We start from the raw sequence: 14,253 nt of genomic DNA on the forward strand, positions 1-14,253 counted from the left end.
CAGAAGTGTTGGGTATAAACTGAGGCCTACATATAGGAACCAGGATTTCTGCTAAGGGCAGCAAGTTAGAGGGAAGTGACCTCTACCAAACGAAGGTAGCTTCCTCCTTAGTCGAACTGGTTGGGATCAGACATTTCCTTCCCAATCCCCAGCCTCAGTTATATGTTGCCTTGTAAAGCAATACTCTTCATCCCTGTATTCTTCACTGTGAGAATCCTTCTTTTGGAATTCTACTGGTTCTATATTTGACCCAAGCTCCCTACAGAACAGCAATTTGATTTCTGCTCATCCCTTGATGAGTCACCATTTGCGATTCCTCATGACCACGTTCCAATTGATTGGCAAAGGTAGACAGGAATGTGAATCCAGGCATCTGCACAGCCACGCAGCTCAGGGCAAGTTGTGAGGTTCACGGGGCGGCATGTGGCGCAGTGGTTAGCACTGGGACTGCGGCGCTGAGGGCCCGGGTTTGAATCCCGGCCCTGGGTCACGGTCGGTGTGGAGTTTGCACATTCTCCCTATGTCTGCGTGGGTTTCACCCCCACAACCCAAAGGTGTGCTGGTTAGATGGATTGGCCATACTAAATTGCCCCTTCATTGGAAAAGAAAAATAATTGGCTGCTCTAAATTTATTTATTTTTTAAAAAGGGAAAAAAAGTTGTGAGGTTCACTAAATAGAATTGAGTTTCCAGACAATGGGAAATAGCCGCTCCTACAGTCAAGATGTTGGATGGTTGCGGTATTGAGAAACTTCTGTTAAAAGTTTGGCTGAGTCTGAGGCTTCTCAGATCTTACTTGCTGTGTGGTTTCTTTCTCAGGAAGCCAGTTGTTCAGAGTTCTCTGTGAAGGAAATTATTAAGAACATGAGGATGTCACAGACAGAGTGTCTTTGCCTGGCTTATGTTCTTGGTGTGAGTGATCCTGGAGTCTACTGTCAGTGTTTAAACGTTCTTCCAGAGCTGTGTTAGTCTTCAGACTGTGGCATGGGGGTATGGGCAACTGCAGCTGCAGGCCACATGGGCTGGGGTGTGATGAGAGTCAAGGAGCCGGGCCTAATGGGCTGGGTGGATGAGCTGAAAGCAATTGTGCCCTCTAACATTCCGGAGATTTATGCTCGTCAGACTAATTGGCTATCAAGAGCTAACCCTTAACAATGTCAGCTGCCCACTGTCTCAATGTCAAGGAAAACAGGCCCAGGCACCGGGCGACTGAGGGGGCCATCCAGCTTGACTGTCTGCCCCTCTTCCGTGGCTTCTTACGCGGCTGTGTGTCCCTGGAGAGGTAGCATGCCGTGTCCACGGGCACCATTGAGGCCTCCCGTGCCCTGTGGGCATCTCAGGGACTGGGGTGTTTTATCGACCCCTTTACTCACACTTTAATTTGATGTTCTTAAATTTCAGTTGATCGTTGTTTCTGTTTAGGGCAGTGCCCCTTTAAGGAGCTGCCCCTTTAAATTTGCCCCTCAGTTTGTTGATTTAGTTACTTCGTTGGAACTTTAAAATAGTTCAAAGTTAAGGAATGAGATGAATACTCAGGATTCAATGCCAAACACTTGTGTGCAAGGGATCGAGAGGCACTGGGTTGCTCATGTGCTGGACCCCAACAGCAGCCAGTGAAGATGTGTTAGCTGCCAAGGTGGACATCCCCACCCAGTTGACCCTGCCCATTAAGGATGTGCAAGCATAGAAACCCCCTGTCAGAACACCCAGTGATATAGAGGATAAGGGACGGAAGGCCAAAGGTGACTCTGATTGAGAGAGGGCATTGGCCGAGGCCAGTCCGACACACACACTCTCTCTCTCGTTCTATCTCTCTTGCACACATCCCTCGCAGGTACATCGGTATTGAACCAGTGGAGCTGGTTATTCTTTTTACTTTAGTGCTGGAGGTGCACAGACTACTGCTGCACTCTGCGGCGCCACCCAGGGAAGATCCAGTGGCAGGAGACTAGGGGGCCGCAGGGCCGGATCAACGGCCAGAGGCTCCACCAGCTGTGCAAGGTGAACGAAGGCGCAGAAGGAGGTCAAGGGTGTACAGGGTCAAGTGTCCTTCATGGAGTTGTTGGACAACATGTGCCGTAGGAGGCTCCGCCTCACCAGGAAGACTGTGCGGTACCTGTGCCACATCCTTGCCGACTTAAAAAAAAATAAATTTAGAGTACCCAATTAATTTTTCTTCCCATTAAGGGGCAATTTAGCCTGGCCAATCCACCTACCCTGCACATCTTTGGGTTGTGGGAGCGAAACCCACGCAAACACGGGGAGAATGTGCAAACTCCACACGGACAGTGACCCAGAGCTGGGATCGAACCTGGGACCTCGGCGCCGTGAGGCTGCAGTGCTAGCCACTGCGCCGCCGTGCTGTCGTACGTCCTTGCTGACTTGATGCAACATGACATCAGAGGACATCTGCTCCATGTGGCAGTAAAGGTTATGGCCGCCCTTCATTTTAATGCAACGGGGTCATTCCAGGGCTCCACAGGTGACCTGTGTGGAATCGCGCAGGCATCTGCCCATAAGCACATCTGTAAGGTCACAAATATACTCTATACAAGAATTTTGGACGTTGTTCATTTTGACCTAGGACGCGCCCAGCAAGATGAGAGGACTACAGGCTTCGGCAACATAGCTGGTCTGCCACAGGCGCAGGGGGAGATCAACTGCACCCATGACAGTCTTTGCACCCCCTGGCATCAGGGAGTCCTGTTCATAAACAGGAAGAGATTCTACTCCCTCAATGTGCAGCTGGTGTGTGAACATCAGATACGATTCATGCATGTGTGTACATGTTTTCCAAGGAGCATGCATGACAGCTACATCCTCGGCCAGCTGCAGATCTCTAACATTTTTGAGGGTCACCAAATCTGCACGGATCATTTGTAGGGGACAAGGGATATCCCCTGAGGTCTTGGCTGGCGATGCCAATGTGGAGGCCAGAGATCGCAGCAGAGGCCGGATACAATGAGGCTCACAGTGCTACCCAATCTGTGATAGAGCCGTGCGTCGACGTCCTTAAGATGCACTTTGGCTGCCTTAACAGTTCTGCTGGGACCCTCCAGTACTGCCCCCAGAAGGTCTCTCACATCATGGTTGTCTGCTTTGCCCTACACTACCTGGCTCTGCAGTGGGAAAACAACCTTCATGAGGAAGAGCTCAAGGAGCAGCATGTGTGAGGGAGTTGAGGAAGAGGCAGCTGAGGATTCAGATGATAAAGGCCAGGCGGGGGTGAGGTGTGAATGGGAAGGAGGGCTAAGGATGCCCTCAGCACCTCCAATTTTATGGATTAGGACAGTATGTTCTCCAATAGCGTTGGACCCACCCACCCCGGACATCGTGACCCCTCTACGACCAAGGGCTGATCTCTTAATAAATGGGGTGCGAGGGCTGGGGAGGTCTGTGATGTATTATGTACTCTGGGATAACACAGGCTGCAACTGGATGCAGCTTTAACCAAAAGATACTCCAGACCTTGAAGTTGGTTCAATCTGATTTATTGAACCAGTAGCACAGTTAGCACAGTTCTCTGTGAGTTCAACTTTCTGCTAACCTAAATGTGGTTACTCTGTCTGACTGAATCAGACTAGCTCTTAGCCACGTGCTGGAGGTCTGATACTGTAAATACACCCTGACTCACTCTGTAGATGTTCATCAGTGGAAAGAGGCGGAGTGTGAGTGCTTCGTGCCTTTTTATAGCGAGATACCACCCCTGAGTGTCCTGCCTGCTCATTGGTCATGTCCTGTTCTCTGTGTTCATTAGCTGCCTGTCTGTGCCTGTCTGTATATCATTATCTGCATGTCTGCACATCATGACAGTCTGCTGCCCAGTCAATACAGGAAGGTGTTCACGACTCAGTGAGGCATGGTCCATGATGCTCCTCAGCTTTTGCTTATGGCTGCCTCCTGTCTGTCTGCTGCCAGCACGCTGACTCCCCAGCTTATATCTGAGTGAGATTCTGCCCTACGTTCCTTTGTCCTTTTGTTCTGGAGGGGAATTAGGGGCAAGTGTCGCGGGTTCACTGAATCATGCCTGAGTCCTATCACTGCAAATTAAACATTCGCACTGAGAGGGCATAGCTGTCTGATGGACATTGAGGACCAGTGGAACAAGTGCATCCTGATGGGGAGAAGCGCTGTGCCACTGGAAGGAGGGTTAAAGAACATGGCACATTAAGTTGGTGAAGAACAATAATGTTTAATTTAATGACATGTGCAGATTATAAAAGCGATAACAACCCCCAATTACCTGTGCTTAACGTCGCCCGTGCCCGTGCAGTGCCCCTGCAATTTCTTACCCTAGTGTACCCTCCTCCTACGTCTGGGTGTGTTTCCAGGATTTGCATTACCGGTGGGTTCAGATTGGCTGGTCACTCCCAGGGTCTCCTGGGTGGAAGGCCCTGGGAAGTGCTCCAGCGGTTCCTCCTCCTGGTGCTCATGGACCCCTGGGCTACTCTATAGCACAGTGGGGTAGCTGGATTGAGCTCTTGAAGCCTCAACATCATCAGGCGCTGCCAGTCCTGTAGACCCGCCATTCTCTGACCCATACAGTTGAAGCTCTCAGCCATGGTCCTCCAATACCGCGCCATACTTCGGAGTTCTCCTGTCGTGAATCTGACCTCTGGGTCCAGGCTTTCCACTGCGGATACTACATTTGCAGTATTGCCCTGTATGCCAAATACCGGCGGCACCATCTCCTGTGACAGGAAGATTTGGGATTTCTTCATCTGGCCTTTGTAGTCGCAGGAGTGACGCTGAAACCTTCTTGTATTTCCGACTCTGCTTTTGCATCTCAAGGAGTTGTGGGGCAAAGGTATCCAGAAGCATGGCATTTGGCTGGGGCACAACTGAGTCCTGGGATCTAGAAGACCTCCGAATGTCCAATCCCTGAGACATTCCTGCCTCCACTAACTGTGCATCAGAAGCTGTGTGGTGCACCGCAGATAGTGACCTAGAAGCCTGCCTGCTAAGTTCACCCACCGAGGTGTGTGTCTCTCTGATGGTGGATGGTGCAGGTGATAGCTGTGACGCTTCATTCATGTGAGCTGGATGCCTGGCTGGTCAGAGGTCAATGGCGCCTAGCATGTGTGGGCATTGGCTTAAGCAGGGAGGGGTTCTGATGGGGAGTGCCAGGAGGGGGGTTTGAGGATGCTGGTGGGAGATCGAGTGCTGGGGCCATATGAGGTGGTGGTATGTGGTTTTGAGGTGACATTCAAGGAGGTAGAGTGCAGAGAGGGAGTCCTTGCCCTGGCTGATCATAGTTGGTCATTCATCTTTATTTCTGCATTGTGCACCTGTCCTCTTGGTCAGGCTGCTGTCACCGCGCAATGCTGCCACCGTGTCCCAGGTGGGATTTGTCACCTTGCTGGAGGGCCTCCTGCCAGCCCGAGGGTATATTCTAGCCACCCTCTCCTCCACAGTATTAAACAAATGGCTGAAGGGTTTCCTCACTGTCATCCTCCTGGCTTGAATGAGATCAAGTGCTATGGAGCCGTTTAAATGCAGCGCCCACTTCATTGAAGTGCTCAGCTGACCCCCGGGGTGGGCAAATCGGGCAGTCGGGACTTTTTTCACGTGGCGGGGGGGGGGAATTATATGTGCTTGAAAATTGCGATCCGCCTCACTGACAATGTCATTTTCTTGGAAAAAGCCTGCCCAAAGTGTGGTGCTGTTTCCACAGAAACTCTTCCACCTTTATGCGTTTTATTAACCTCTTTCCTTTTGTCAGTCGCCACAGTGGCTCAGGTAGTTGCCAAACTCAGCACTTCACCGAGCTACACCATCGGGAAGGAAAATATTTTAGTTCACCATCACACAACATGACTGTGATGAAATTCAAACATTGCTCATGTGGCTCCTCACGTTTATGAAAGACTTATGAAAGCAATCCCCTTTCAATAAAGCCACTTGTTTTAGATGAATTGGGCGGCAGGTTATGTCAGTATCTCTACCATCCGTTCACCTTGGACAGTTAGGTTCAAATCGAATTTGGGTTCAAAATCAACCAAGTCGCCATTAGCTATTGCCCATAAAGCTTTTGCTATGAAAAAAATGAATACTAAAAACATTCAAATAGTTTTCATGCAGGATGAGTTTTGTTTATATGAACCATTCAGATTAACTGTGTTGCACTATGACAGTAAATTCTGAGTTCACTTCTATTTTCTAGACCATCAATGGAGCAGACCTCGGAACTACTAATCCTGTCACGACATTTGGCTATTCAATCAATGGAGGGCTTGATGTCGATAAGAATGATTACCCTGATGTTCTAATTGGAACATTATCCGACAGAGTCATTTTACTGAGGTATGACCTTCACGAGAGTAAGATGTGATGTCAGGATTGCTGTATGAATTAAACTAAGTGAGGTTAGAGAACAGGGAATAATTGGACCAAGGCATGCAGTCTCCATTTTAACGTCATAGATTCCAACCTTATTTCTCTGTCATATTTTGATTTTATATCATTTATGGTTAAATAGAAGTATGTAAAAAATGAGAAGTAGAAAATATCAATGGCATTATCATCGCTGAATCCTCCCACTATCAACATCTGGGGGTTAGCATTGACCAGGAACTAAACTGGACTAGTAATATAAATATTGTGGGTACACAAGCAGGTTAGAAGCTACAAATCTTGTGGAGTAGCGCACCTCTGATTCCCCAAAGCCTGTCCTGTACCTGCAAGTCAGGATGTGATGGAATAAATACTCTCCACTTGCCTAGATGAGCGCAGCTCCCACAACACTCAAGAAGCTCAACATCATCCAGGACAAAGCAGCCTGCTTGATTTGCACAGTGACTCCCTCCACCACTGACACAGAGTGGCAGCAGTGTGTACTACCCACAAGATGCACTGCAGGAACTCAACAAGCCTCCTTAGACAGCACCTTACAAACCCACGACCACTACCATCTAGAAGGACAAGGACAGCAGAAACATGGGAGCACCCTCACCTGGAAGCTCCACTCCAAACCACTCACCATCCTGACCTGGAAATATATCGCCATTGTTCTACTGTCACTGGGTCAAAATCCTGGAGCTCCCTAACAGCACTTTGGGTGTACCTATGCCACAGGGACTGCAGTAGTTCATGGAGGCAGCTCTCACCACCTTGTCAAGGGCAATTAGGGATGGGCAATAAATGCTGGCCTAGCCAGCGGTGCCATATGCCATGACTAAATCAGAAAGAAAAATAGACACGGAAATTTATCACGGAAAAGGATTGACAGGAAAATTTGACAAAAATGTGAAAAAAGGAAGACGGTTTTTGGAGAGTTCCTGCACATATTTTGAAGTTATTAAGCTCATGTTCAATTAAACTCTGGTTCAATTCTGGCCTTGGGTGACTGTGTCCATTTGCACGTTCTCCCCATGTCTGCATGGGTTTCCTCCCACAGTCCAAAGATGTGAAGGTTAGGTGGGGTTACGGGAATAGGGTGGGGGAGTGGACCTAAGTAGGGTGCTCTTTCAGAGGGTCAGTGCAGACTCAATGGACCAAATGGCCTCCTTCTGCACTGTAGGGATTCTATGGTTTGTCCTTTTCTAATATGTTGAATCTACAAAGTGTCAAAACAAATATTGCTCAGAACAATCGATATCCAGCAAACAAAAGAATATGTAGCACATTGGGTATGTGGTAAAATTTCTTAAGCTGACTATATGTGTCTATTTCCAGATCTCGACCAGTTATTAATATTAGAACAAATTTCACTGTGCACCCAAGAACCATCGATTCCAGCAAATGTTCCACAATTTCCTGGTAAGCATTTGAAATCTTGGTTATTTTCTCTGAAATTAGCTGTTAGTTTTGATAACTGATAATGTGTTCATTCGCAACCATCAATAACATTTTAGCAAGGGGTCATAGTGTAGTAGCATGTTGTAGCTGTAATATGGCTGAGATTCACATAACAACCTATATTTTCCAAAAAAGCATTACTCTGTTAGAAATGGTTGGTCGCTGACGTTAAAGTAACCACAGTTTGAGAATCTCACGAGTTTCCGATTCTGACCATGCTGTTGTGTGGAAACACTTCAACACAAGCCAGGGGAGGCCATTCTGTCCCATTATTCTGCAAATCCTAACTCATTACACTTCTACTTTGGCAAAGAGCTGGAGCAGGCCATATTAGGAACTACTGTTGAAAAGTCAGAGAAAGTATCTCACGACAAAATCTTAAGCTCTGCTGCAACTGGATAACCTGTACGGAAGGAATGATAATTTCTCCACCCTTTGCCAGCCCTGTGACTTCAAAGGGTGATTTTGATCAGGCTCAGTTTAGTTCCCTGTCTATACGACCAAACTGAATGATCAGTGATATTACTTTCATCCTCACTTGCATATAGCCACCCAAGCTTACAGTGCACGGAGGAGTGATGAGGGGCGAAATTCTCCGGCAACGGCGCGATGTCCGCCGACTGGCGCCCAAAACGGCGCCAATCAGACGGGCATCGCGCCGCCCCAAAGGTGCGGAATGCTCCGCATCTTTGGGGGCCGAGCCCCAACATTGAGGGGCTAGGCCGACGCCGGAGGAATTTCCACCCCGCCAGCTGGCGGAAACGGCCTTTGTTGCCCCGCCAGCTGGCGCGGAAATGACATCTCCGGGCGGCGCAAGCGCGGGAGCGTCAGCGGCCGCTGACAGTTTCCCACGCATGCGCAGTGGAGGGAGTCTCTTCCACCTCCGCCATGGTGGAGACCGTGGCGGAGGCGGAAGGGAAAGAGTGCCCCCACGGCACAGTCCCGCCCGTGGATCGGTGGGCCCCGATCGCGGGCCAGGCCACCGTGGGGGTACCCCCTGGGATCAGATCGCCCCGCGCCCCCCCACAGGACCCCGGAGCCCGCCCGCGCCGCCTTGTCCCGCCGGTAAGGTAGGTGATTTAATTTACGCCGGCGGGACAGGCAATTTATCGGCGGGACTTCGGCCCATCTGGGCCGGAGAATCGCGCGGGGGGGCCCGCCAACCGGCGCGATTTCCGCCCCCGCCAAATATCCGGTGCCGGAGACTTCGGCAACCGGCGGGGGCGGGATTTACGCCAGCCCCCGGCGATTCTCCGACCCGGCGGGGGGTCGGAGAATGACGCCCGAGGTTTTTATCACTTAATTTCTTTTTCTGTTGCGACAGAGAGGGCAACAAAATTAATATCTGAATCATGTAGTTAATGGAAATAAATTGTGTTTAATTAAAGCAGGTGGAAGGCATTGATTTGAATTTTTACTTGAGCACATATAAAGAGACACTTGCTGACATTGCGATTGTAATGTTTCACTCTGTGAATAAATCTCCGACTGAGTGAAGATTGACTCCAACATCATATTTCACCAGATGGATTTTGAGCATAATGGGGTATCAGTTATCAAGGGGGTAAGAGGGCCAAACCATGGCTTACAAAGGAAATTAGAAATAGTATCCGATCCAAGGAAGAAGCACACAGATTGGCCAAGAAAAATAACAGGTCTGAGGATTGGGAGCAGTTTAGAATTCATCAAAGAAGGACAAAGGGATTGATTAAGAAGGACAAAGTACAGTACGAAAGGAAGCTTGCAGGGAACATAAAGACTGACACTAAGAGTTTATATAGATATGTGAAGAGAAAGAGATTGGCAAAGACAAATGGAGGCCCCTTACAGACAGAAACAGGGGAATGCATAATGAGGGACAAAGAAATGGCTGAGCAATTGAATACATACTTTGGTTCTGTCTTCACAAATCAGATACCAGAAATGCTGGAGAATGAAAGGTTTAGTGAGAGGGAAGAACTGAGGGAGATAAACATTAGTAGAGAAATAGTGCTAGGAAAATTGATGGGATTGAAGGCGGATAAATCCCCAGGGCCTGAGAATCTGCATCCCAGAGTGCTTCAGGAGGTGGCTCTGGAAATAGTGGACGCATTGGTGGTCATCTTCCGGGATTCTATCGACTCTGAAAGTGTCCCTGCAGATTGGAGGGGAGCTCACGTCACTCCGATATTCAAAAAGGGAGGTAGAGAGTAAGCAGGGAATTATAGACCAGTAACCCAAACATCGAGAGTGGGGAAAATGCTTGAATCCATTGTCAAGGACTATATAGCGGAACATTTAGAAAGCAGTGGCAGGATCAGTCAGAGTCAGCATGGAATTATGAAGGGAAAATCATGCTTGACAAATCTGTTGGAATTCTTTGAAGATGTAACCAGTACAGTTGACAAGGGGGAGCCAGTCGATGTGGTATATTTAGACTTACAGAAGACGTTTGACAAAGTCCCGCATAAGAGATTATTGTGCAAAATTAAAGCACATGGAATTGGGGGAAATGTATTGAGGTGGATAGAAAACTGGTTGGCAGAGAGGAAACAAAGAGTAGGGATTAATGGGTCCTTTTCAAATTGGCAGGCAGTAACTAGTGGGGTACCACAGGGATCGGTGCTGGGACCCCAGCAATTCACAATATATATTAATGGTTTGGATGAGGGGACGAAATGTAACATCTCAAAATTTGCAGATGATACCAAGTTAGGCGGGAGGGTGAATTGTGAAGAGAATGCAGGGGGCGGGATTCTCCACGAACTGGCAGGGCGGGACACTCCGGCGCCGAGGGGTGGCGTGAACAACTCCGGCGTCGGGCCGCACCCTCGGGCTAGGCCAGCACCGGAGTGTTTGGTGCCTCGCCAGCCGGTGCGGAAGGGCTTGGCGCCATGCCAACCAGCGCTGAATGGCCTCTGCCGGACGGCGCGAGTTGGCGCATGCGCGGGAGCGCCAGCGTGTGCTGGTGTCATCCCAGCACTTGCGCAGGGGGCTCTTCTCTGCACCGGCCATGGCGGAGGTTGACAGCAGTCGGTGCAGAGGGAAAGAGTGCCCCCACGGCACAGGCCCACCCGCGGATTGGTGGGCCCCAATTGCGGGCCAGGCCACCATTCGGGCACCCCCCGGGGCCAGATTCCCCCGCACCCCCCCCCCCCCCCGAGGGCTCTGCAGGCCGCCCGTGGAGCCAGGTCCCGCCGGTAAGGACCTGTTGTGATTTATGCTGGTGGGACCCGCCGCAAAGGGGCGGCCACTCAGCCCATCGCGGGCCGGAGAATCTCCGGGGGGGGGGGGGGGCGCTGCCAGCAGCTGCCGACCGGCACAGCGCGATTCCCGACCCGGCGGGGGTTCGGAGAATCCCCCCCAGGGATCCTACAGCATGATCTGGATAGGATGGGCGTTTGGGAAAATCTATGGCAGATGCAGTATAATTTGGATAAGTGTGAGGTTATTCACTTTGGAAGCAAAAACAGGAAGGCAGATTACTACCTGAATGGTTGTAAATTGGGAGAGGTGAGTGTGCAGCAGGACCTGGATGTCCTTGTGCACTAGTCGCTGAAGGTAAGCATGCAGATGCAGTAGGCGGTAAAGAAGGCTAACTGTATGTTGGCCTTCATTGCAAGAGGTTTCGAGTATAGAAGCAGGGATGTGTTGCTGCAATTGTACAGGGCCTTGGTGAGGCCACACCTGGAGTATTGTGTGCAGTTTTGGTCTTCTTTTCTGAGGAAGGATGTTCTTGCTCTCAAGGGAGTGTAGAGAAGGTTTACCAGACTGATTCCAGGGATGGCGGGACTGTCATATGAGGAGAGATTGAATAGGTTGGAATTGTTCCCGCTGGAGTTCAGAAGAATGAGGCGGATCTCATAGAGACTTATAAAATTTTAACGGGACTAGACAGGGAGATGCAGGGAAGATGTTACCAATGACGGGGGTGCCCAGAACCAGGGGTCACAGTCTGAGGATTCAGGGTAAACCATTTCGGACAGATATAAGGAGACATTTCTTCACACAAAGAGTGGTGAGCCTGTGGAATTCATTACCACAGGAAGTAGTTGATGCTAAAACATTGAATATATTCAAGAGGTGGCTGGATATAGCACTTGGGGAGAATGGGATCAAAGGCTATGGGGAGAAAGCAGGATTAGGCTATTGAGTTGGATGATCAGCCATGATCGTGATGAATGGCGGAGCAGGCTCGAAGGGCCAAAAGGCCTCCTCCTGCTCCTATCTTCTATGTATGTATATGCGAAGAGAGTATGTATATGAGAAGTTTAATGGAGAATAACGAACAAAGAGGCTCAGAGCAAGACTAGGAGACAGCTGTGTTTTTTATCAATAACACTGAGCGCAAATTCACAGAAATATTTCTCAGTGTCATTTTGGACGCAATTGGCGAGTGTTTCTCGACAGACACGCTAGCGAGATCGCGGCCCTTTTAACAGCAGTCCATGCCGGAAATGTGCCCCCATGAGCTACTGGCCATTACTGACTGTCTCGCCATCTGACTCGCCAGACTTGTGTCTCAGCATCTTGCTGCTAACAAGGAAGAGTACTTTTAACACTCACTCCCAGTCAACACACAAACATGGCAGCGAGCAGACCTGCTCCTTGCTTTGGCCATGCCAAACTGCCCAGGCTACTCGACGCCGTTGATGAGACACGGGGCATCCTGTTCTCCCGAGGGGGTTGGAGGGTCAGCAGCAGGGCCATCAATACCGCCTGGGGGACAGTGACAGCGTCTGTCAGCGCGGGCAGCATGACAAGGAGGACCAGTGTCCAACGTCGGAAGAAGACCAACGACCTCCACCGAGCTGCAAGGGTAAGTTGCCACCTCTCTCCTGGCATCAGTTCCGCCTGACAGCCCTCAAATTCCCAACCCCACATCCGACCTTCGTGCTTGTTCTTCAGCACCCCATGGCACCCACCAGCACAACCCCTGCATGTCCACACATGAAGTTGCGGGGCCCACACATGCCACCTGCTACAGACCGCCCCCTCACAGCCCCCCTTCCCGATCCATCAAGTGCACAGTTCACAAAGCCCTCTCTTTGTCCCTTCAGGAGAAGATAGCGCATGATAAGCGGGAAAGGGTCAAGACCGGGGGCAGAGTAACAGCGATCCGAGTCCTCACCCCCTATGAGGAACATACCCTGAAAATCAGGGGATATCCGAGGAGAGAGCAGTTACCGACAGCAAGGTTGGCTTGTGCCGTAGAGGTGAGGATCCACTGCCCCTTCACTCAAGTGAGTTGTTCATGTCGGTCTAAATGATCCTCACCTCTCACTGACCACATGTCCATTCTCTCCCAAGATCTCCATCTGACGGGGGCGGGCCATCCTGAGTCCCCCCCCACCACCACCTCGCCATCCAATAGACCACCTTGGAGAAGAGCTCCGAGAAGACCCCCACCACCCCCTCGGAGAGACACACCTTGGTGTGAGACATTAGTGGGGAGGCTTCTGGAGCACAATTTGGTGGGCAGCACACAGTTGCTGATGCACATCAGGTGGAGGCAGGAACATCCAAGGGAATTAGCAGTCTGAGGTCGGCCGAATCCCAGGACTCAGCTGAGACCCAGTCAGATGCTGAGCCTCTGGTCAAGGTTATCCCAGAGCTGATGCAGATGCTAGGACACGGCTGTGAGATTCAGGAGGGTATGTCAACGACATTTCAGAGAGTGGATAGCTGATTGGAGGAGCCCCGAAGGCTCCGGACGCAGGAACTGATGCCAACAACTCGTGGCACCGAGGTCAACACTGCTGGGGTGATGACTGCAGTGGAAAGCCTGGAACACAAGGTCAGCGTCTTGACTGGTGGTCCAAGACGTGGTTCAGTCTGTGACGACCATGGCTGAGGGCCTCGTCGTCATGTCCCAGACGATGAGGGACATGCCACGGATGCAGATGGACATTGCCGAGGCACCTCATATGATCAAGTCACCGAGGAGCATTGCTGAGGGCGTCGACACCAGCTGCCCCTCCATCCCATAGGAGATCCAGGACCCTACCGGAACCATCGGGGAGGAGGAAGCACTGTAGGCCAACCTGGGCCTGCTACCAAGTAGACGACGGCAGTCTCCAGTTCTTCCGAATCCCCCACCCCCCTTCCTGACACCGCCGCCTCTCAGGGCAGAACAGGGTGGCACGGCGAAGCCAGTGACACTGGTAAGTCAGCCGGGCACTCTGGCTCCAGGCTCTCCAGAGGACACCCGCCAAGGGCATCAAAGGCCACATGGTGCAAAAAGCAGTAGGCTGCTTCCATATGTTATGTGCATCTTGGAGACACAACTAGATGTAACAGGAGACCATGGAAGATCAAGAACATTGAGGATCACTGATTGGGCACGGGGCATGGGGAGTAACCATCTGTAGCTGGGGAAGTGGAAATGTCAAATCATAGAATCATAGAATTTACAGTGCAGAAGGAGGCCATTCGGCCCATCGAGTCTGCACCGGTCCTTTTGAAAGAGCAGCCTACC

General features: G+C 50.5%; 1 protein-coding gene across 2 annotated transcripts in view; it reads left to right on the forward strand.

Annotated features, from left to right (window-relative positions):
- itga3b (integrin, alpha 3b) overlaps nt 1-14,253 on the forward strand; it is a 272,129-nt gene that overhangs the window by 182,911 nt on the left and 74,965 nt on the right. For both annotated transcript variants that reach the window (XR_011937490.1, XM_072487143.1), the window contains exons 9-10: nt 6,163-6,302; nt 7,674-7,757. Coding sequence is in view for 1 of the 2 variants with exons in the window: in XM_072487143.1 (XP_072343244.1) it covers nt 6,163-6,302; nt 7,674-7,757 (224 nt within the window). In the remaining variant the exon portion in view is untranslated. The remainder of the gene's footprint in view (nt 1-6,162; nt 6,303-7,673; nt 7,758-14,253) is intronic.

The sequence above is a fragment of the Scyliorhinus torazame genome, chromosome 21 (assembly GCF_047496885.1).
Source record: "Scyliorhinus torazame isolate Kashiwa2021f chromosome 21, sScyTor2.1, whole genome shotgun sequence".
In the NCBI taxonomy this organism is placed as follows: domain Eukaryota; kingdom Metazoa; phylum Chordata; class Chondrichthyes; order Carcharhiniformes; family Scyliorhinidae; genus Scyliorhinus; species Scyliorhinus torazame.